Source organism: Lactuca saligna, chromosome 9 (genome assembly GCF_052625555.1).
Source record: "Lactuca saligna cultivar CGN05327 chromosome 9, ASM5262555v1, whole genome shotgun sequence".
Classification (NCBI taxonomy): Eukaryota; Viridiplantae; Streptophyta; class Magnoliopsida; order Asterales; family Asteraceae; genus Lactuca; species Lactuca saligna.
This window is the reverse complement of record NC_136425.1, coordinates 30,135,747-30,142,607: the sequence shown is the minus strand read 5'-3', so window position 1 is coordinate 30,142,607 and position 6,861 is coordinate 30,135,747. Positions and strand designations below refer to the sequence as shown.

Genomic DNA, 6,861 nt, shown 5'->3' with positions numbered 1-6,861 from the left:
GTAAAAAGGTAACTGACTGGAAAACTTCCCCATTTTATCCCTATCGTGAACGATAGATGCTCCCTTCTTTCATTGACCCTTCCTAGTTTGCAGCCTCCTTTCTTTGCCGTCTCTTTCCTCCGTCTCCACAAAGAAAGAATGTTATCTCCCTACTGTTGCATAAACCTTCTGACCTGCAACCAGTGATCGCCCCTTCATCTTCCTCTTACCAATCGACCGGATACCATCATTCTTCTGACCAGGCGAATATCTTTCCCAGTTTGCTCTATTTTTGCTGTTCCTTTTCAATTTTTCTATGAATTTTCGATTTTGTATTTTAAAGGAAATGGTTTCGTATGAATCGCAGTAGTCGTATGATCAGGAAAAAAAAGGTGCACAACAAGTGTTCAATTATTTGCCTATAAGAGTGACTAATTAGTATAGATTGTGCTAACTGCTGGTATATTCGTACTGTAAAAGATTTGATGCATTTGTAGGGGTTAAGTGATGCATAGTAATGAACAATACTATAATATTCATAGCCTTTAAAACAAATGAATCCTAAACATCTATTTCCTAATAAACTTCAGAAAACTAGCTTAACTTGGTCGTGCTTTGTATACCAGATTTGTTGTCATCATTTTACTTCAAAACAAATGAATCCTAACATGATCTGTTGTCATCATTTTACTTTAAAGGTATTATATGGTAAACATTTACAGCCAAATTAGATCTGATCATAAGTACTAAGACAAGTTAAAACACTTCAACTCTTGATTAAACCTCGATTTTGTATTTTGCAAGGCGTAGGAAGTGAGGGCCAAAACATACAAGGGTAATATGTGATGGGTTTTGATCATAAGAACATCCTATGTGCTCATACAAACCCTAATGCTTGAATCTAGGTTTCTCTATTGTACATGCAAGTTATCCAAGACTATAAACCCTAATTCTAACATATGGAAATCGATATTAACATATAATTAGGTTTAAGATATTACCTTGATTGTTATGTAGCAATAACAATCTCAATTCCTCCTTGTATTGACTTTAGAAAGCTTAGAGTCACAAATGTCACTCCTCTAATGGTTCACAAACACCAAGAGCAAGAGGATGAAGAGGAGAGAGGATGGAGGCTGCCCTAAAACGTGTGAAACCCTAAAAGAATGCTTAGCCACGTTTTTAGGTCATAATGGATGTATATATAGTTAGGCTATTAGGGTTATCTAACAAGGAAATCCTAATTTGGATGCTTAAGCCCTAAGCAACCCATGGACACCCTTTCCTTAAGGCCTTGGACGATTTCTCATGGGTTTTCCCATAGAATTCGTCCACCCCTTAATATAAGGCAATCCATAGCCCAAATTGCAATTATCTTATAATTACAATTCCAGTCCCTTAAGTTTAATTAATCTCTTTTAGTCACAAAACTAATTACCGATTAATTATTGACTAATATTAATTAAACAATATGATTTCTCCTTTAATATATTACTCTCATAATATATTAATAAATCATATTTAATCCTTTCTCTCCATAATTCATCCTATCAAGTTGCTTTGGTGAAGGCAACCCAAAAGGACCATGCACCATCGGGTCAAGTACATACCAAAATAGTTATGGACTTAGACACTAATCCAACAATATGGTCATTGTTCATCATTCACTACAGTCAGTTAGAAAGATAATCAAACAACAGAAACTCAGTCAGATGTCGACAAAATCAGAACTTCTAACCCAGTCAACTCTAACCTAGTTAGCAACTATCAAACGACCCCTAATAACATATCCGAACAGCTAATCGACAATCCTTGAAACTTTCCTAGCAATCTTGATGACAAATTGGTTGATCAACTTTTCGTAGTCTATACTCTCTAAGATTTCGTTCTCGATAGATATCATAGCCAAACCGCTAAGTCTTTCTTGGGTCATTGTGGAGCGTAAGTAAGATTTCACAAATTTCAATTTGGAAAAATTCTTTTCTATAGATATGACCGTTACTAAATAGTCAACAATATTCTATATGCAATGCTTGCATTTGGGAAATAATCAAGTTCTTTCAAAAACTTCAAAACATCTATAAGGTTGTTAAATTCATTGGTTTCCAATGTCTCAGATAATTTCAACTCCGTATAAAGTTCCTCGGCATCAATATCCGATCTTTCTTCAAACTTGAGTGCTTTTTCAAGACGATGACAGTATAACTTAAGATCTTTATCTTCAATTCCCCTCAAATTATGTGGAAATAAAAAACCAAATACTTTATCATACTCTTTGAATTGTTCAAATCTTGTCTCAAGAGAAGACATAGCTTGATCAACAATGTATAAGAAATAATTGACTCTGAAATTCTCTTCAGGTGTAAATGAAACTTTTTCGCTACGTAAACTCTCATTAAACCTTTTTTTTTACTTTCAATCAAACGTTTTTTGTGGAAATATTGTATCAATATCCATTTCAATAACAATCTCCTTAGCTTCAACAATTGCTTTTGAAAAACCAGTTCATCTATAATCCTTGAAGTACCCAATCAATTTGTTTATTTCTGCAATAGCATTATCAAGATGCATATCCTTTGATTGTAACTTCTTACTCACAATATTCACATGGTTTAGTACTTCATACCAAACAACAGTTGATACCAAAAATTCAAAGTCACTAAGTTCTTTTTCTGCTAGTGAAGTTGCTTCACTTACAATTGCAACATCATTATCTTTTTCTCCAACTTGAAATAAAGCTTCCCGTACATCCACAAGTTTTTGTTTAATAGCCTTTACACTCTCAACCCGGCTTTCCCAATGAGTTTGACATAATGACTTAAGACTCCAAGCTTTAACATTATATGTCAAATTTTCCCAACTCTTAATAGAATTTGCAAAGATAGTGTAAATACGTTGGATGAATCCAAAAAAAATCTTTCCTTTAACACACTTGTTATCCATATCACATAATGTTAGATTAAGAGAATGTCAACCACAAGGAGTGTAAAATGCTCTAGGATTTATAACTAAAAATCTCTTTTGCACTCCTTGGTGTTTTCCTTTCATGTTTGATCCATTATCATAGCCTTGACCACTCATATCATCAATTTGAAGACCAATAGACTTTAACTCCTCAAGTGTAATATCAAATAATCCTTTTCTAGAGGTATCATCAACATTCAAAAAAACTAAAAAGGACTCCTCGATAGTAATAGAATTATATGATAACTTTAAATATCTCACTATTATTGCCATTTGTTCTTGATGACTTGAATCGAGAGTACAATCAAGTATGATTGAGTAGTACTTTGCTTCCTTTATCTTCTTGATAAGTTCTTTTATAATTTCTTCAGCTAGCAAAGCTATTAGTTCGTTTTGGATTAGGTGGCCAAGATAATGCACATGAAGCCCTTCACTTGTGACCCATCACACATGCACTTTGATAACCGGGTCAAACTCTTCCAATATTTCAATGACACCCAAAATACCCTATCCGTAAGATGATCTAAACACTTTAGAATAGAAACAAAATACCCTATCTAGCTCTTTCGAACATACTAGCCGTTCTCTATCATACTTCTCCAAATTTGATAAAGTTCCTGTATATAAAGCTGCAGAAAATCGTCTACCAAATTTATCGTAGGGACCATACATAATACTATTATCTCTTTGTAACACTCTGTTTGAAATTAAATAAATAAATGGATAAAAATTAATAAACAAATAGTGGCCCTAAATTCGTAATTAGTTACCAGTGTGTGTCATAAGGGCTAAAGAACATAATTCCTAGAAATTTGGGGTCTTTATTGTAATAAAGTTTAGGAAGCAAGGACTAAAGAGTAAAATGGGGGACTTAAATTGTAATGTTTAGAAAAGGAAAGGCTGAACATGTCAAAAGTTAGATTTTTGGGGGCTAAGTGTAATTCGGGAATAAAAGGTAATTTTTGGATTAGTTTTGCAAAAGATTCTCAAAGCGGAGGGTTGTTTGGTAAATATTGGACCTAAATTGAAATGAATTTGGAATGTTGAGGGATAAAAGGGTAAATTATGGATTCATCTTGAAAGAAATTGATAAGGAGGGGTTGGAAATGTAATTATAGGGGAAATTGTATGTGACCGGGTATATAAACTCGTCACCTTCCCAAACCCTAACCTCTAATGGTAACCTCATCAGCCGCCACCACCACCCTTATGCCTCCCTTCACCACCGGGGTCGCCACAGCTTTTGGAGTCGGAAAAACCGCCACCATGTTGAGTGTTGCTACTACTACTATTCTGTAGTTGCTGAAGATGGAGACTGACGTGGGATGTCGTTATTTCAGTCGGAAGTGAGTAGGAACGAGTCACAACTGCGCTACCGTTACGGTTGCTGCCGATCGAAGATGCATCAATCGCTAGACGTCGCAACTATCCCTACTGGAGAAGCAAAACGTGGAGGATCCACCACCATCGTTTGAAGACGCACCACCATTCCACTGTTGCATCCGCTGCCACCATCTTCTTCTCTTCTTTCCATTAGCCACCACTATTGCCGCTAGTGTTGCTATTGTCGTCACCGTGCACCACCAGGTGGGTGCTTGCATCCAGATCTCCAAGAAAGAGCCTGTGGGTGTGCGATTCTGCTACTAATGTGCATTTTGTGTGTTGTTTGGCCGGAATTCACGAGAAAAGACACCACCACCACCGTGAGGTGGTGGCTGCCACCTTGTAACATCGCCGGTCACCACAAGGGTGGTTGTGTGTGTATCTTATTGTGAATGTGTTTATTCTAAGATATTTTGTTGTATAATTGTAACTGGTGACGAAATAATCAAAAAATTCATAACCACCACCATGAGGTAGGGATAGCCGCCTTCTATTGGATTTGGTGTCTAAGCACATAACTACAGCTGGAATGTACTTGACCCGATTGTAGTATGGTCCTTTTAGGTTGCTTTCATCAGTGCAATTTGATAGGATGGACTTTTGAGAATAAGGTTATTTATGATTTATTAATATATTATAAGTATAATATATTTATTGAGAAATCATATTATTTAATTAGTATTGGTTAAGAATTAATTTGGAATTAATTTTGTGATCAAAAGAGACTAATTAAATATATGAGGATTGATTATGTAAATCAGTGGTTCTTATAGTGTGGGATAATGATCCATGGTTATTTTGGATGGGCTAAACCAATGAGATAGTCCATGGATAGTCCATGCAGGTTTAACCCATGGAGCCGAAGTAATATGAAAGGTCATTAGGGTTTACAAGGTGTAACCCTAGCATTTGTTACACTATAAAAGCACACCCCTAGAACCAAAATCGATTACACCATCATTCTAAGAAGTTTGATATTGAATTTGTTCTAAGTAATTTATTCTCTCATGTCTCCTCTTGCATTTGGTGTTTGTGACACATTAGAGGCATCAACTTGAGGTGCTCAAGCTTTCAAAGGTCAAGAACTACAAGTCCTTCTAAGAGGTAAGTTATCTAACTAGTTGTATTGCTCAACTGTCAATTTGTATACTAGTTAGGATGTATGCTTTGGAAAATTGAAAATATGCATGTATAATTAGAGAAAACATAGATTCAAAGCATCTAGGGTTGCATGTGCACCATAGGAGTGTTATACTTGATGCTTGTTGTTTTTCAAAGTTGAAAAATCGATTTTTTGGCTTCTGACTGATGAACTCGCCAAGTCCACTGGCTGACTCGATGAGTCCACTCAGTAACAGAGCAACTCGACGAGTCAGTTCATGCACTCGACGAGTTGCAGACTCTGGTTGCAGAAATTTGAGGTTTTTGGCTAGAATTGGATTAGGATCATTACCACAAACTGTTTTGAATCATAAAATCTGTTTTTTTTATTATATGGTAGTGATCATCCTCATCCAATTAAAAGATAATTGTCAAAATTCCAAGATTTGTATTAGTTTATATGATTAGGCTAATTTCTTGAGTTATGAGTTTTACTAGATCATAGATAAATTACTTGCTAGTTTTTGTTAGTTAAAATTGTTGATCTTAATGTTTTTATTGACCTCCATAACTTGTCCTCAAGTTATAGAAATTGAAAGGTCTCATCCATTAAAATGCAATTAAACTCATAAGTTATAGAAATGAAAGTGAGACATTAATTCTCATTAAAAGTATAATGATAAATATAAAGTAACTAAACTTTTATTAAATTCCCAATCTTAGTTACTTTAGGAAATGTGAAAATAGTGCTAATCCATGAAGTTACACTTTGCACCTTGTTAAGTCGTCAGTGGAGCGTGTGTGGTTAACCGACACACTAATCTGGGACTGACAATGCATGGCAAAGGGTAGCTTGATGTTAATCATAGATCAATGGAGCATGTGTGGTAAGCGGCACATACATTAGGTGATTTGTAACATTGAGTGTACCAAGCTAATTTGTATGGTTATTCACACCTTGTTTGTGATCCTCGGATTCCAGTCACAAACTTGAAAGGCACAATCGAGGTTTAAACATGCTATTGAAAAGTTCAATGAATCTCAAAGGATCTAGGAATTTCAATCCAATTAAAAATTAATAATCCATTTTGTTTTTCATGGTGGAAATTGGTAAATCGTCACTTACCTACCTTCAAATATTTTATAATTGGATTACGGCATCCCTTTTCGCAATTGTAGAATATTATGTTGGGTTATAGCCTTAATATTTCATTTGGATGTAATATTAAGGATTATCGTCTAATCTAAACTTTGTTCTTCTTCTTTTTCAGATATCTATCCCAAACAATGCTTACAACCCAATCCCTTCGGGCTCTTTCTCCCTTATGAATCTATGTGGGAGGGTCATTTTTGATGGCTCAAACTTCAATGACTGGATTTAAAACATTCGAATGGCTATTTGCTATGAGGACAAGGGATATGTCCTGGATAAAG

At 35.2% G+C, this 6,861-nt stretch overlaps 1 protein-coding gene across 1 annotated transcript; it reads right to left on the bottom strand.

Annotated features, from left to right (window-relative positions):
* Positions 1–1,980: 1,980 nt before the first annotated feature.
* Positions 1,981–4,211, bottom strand: LOC145016148 (uncharacterized). Its single transcript, XM_078974552.1, has 3 exons — positions 4,115–4,211; positions 2,507–2,810; positions 1,981–2,380 (listed from the first exon to the last, which is right to left on the bottom strand). The coding sequence occupies exons 1-3, from the start codon at positions 4,209–4,211 to the stop codon at positions 1,981–1,983; spliced, it is 801 nt and encodes a 266-aa protein (XP_078830678.1).
* Between the last annotated feature and the right edge of the window lie 2,650 nt (positions 4,212–6,861).

Bases quoted from the DNA above. Each gene is read 5' to 3' on its own strand.
- LOC145016148 (XM_078974552.1), bottom strand. From the start codon at position 4,211: ATGGTGGCGGTTTTTCCGACTCCAAAAGCTGTGGCGACCCCGGTGGTG. The intron at 2,811-4,114 runs GTTAGGGTTTGG...ATAATGTTAAAG, and splicing joins TGATGAGGTTACCATTAGAG to CTTGGAGTCTTAAGTCATTA. The intron at 2,381-2,506 runs GTACTTCAAGGA...GTAAAAAAAAAG, and splicing joins GAAATAAACAAATTGATTGG to GTTTAATGAGAGTTTACGTA.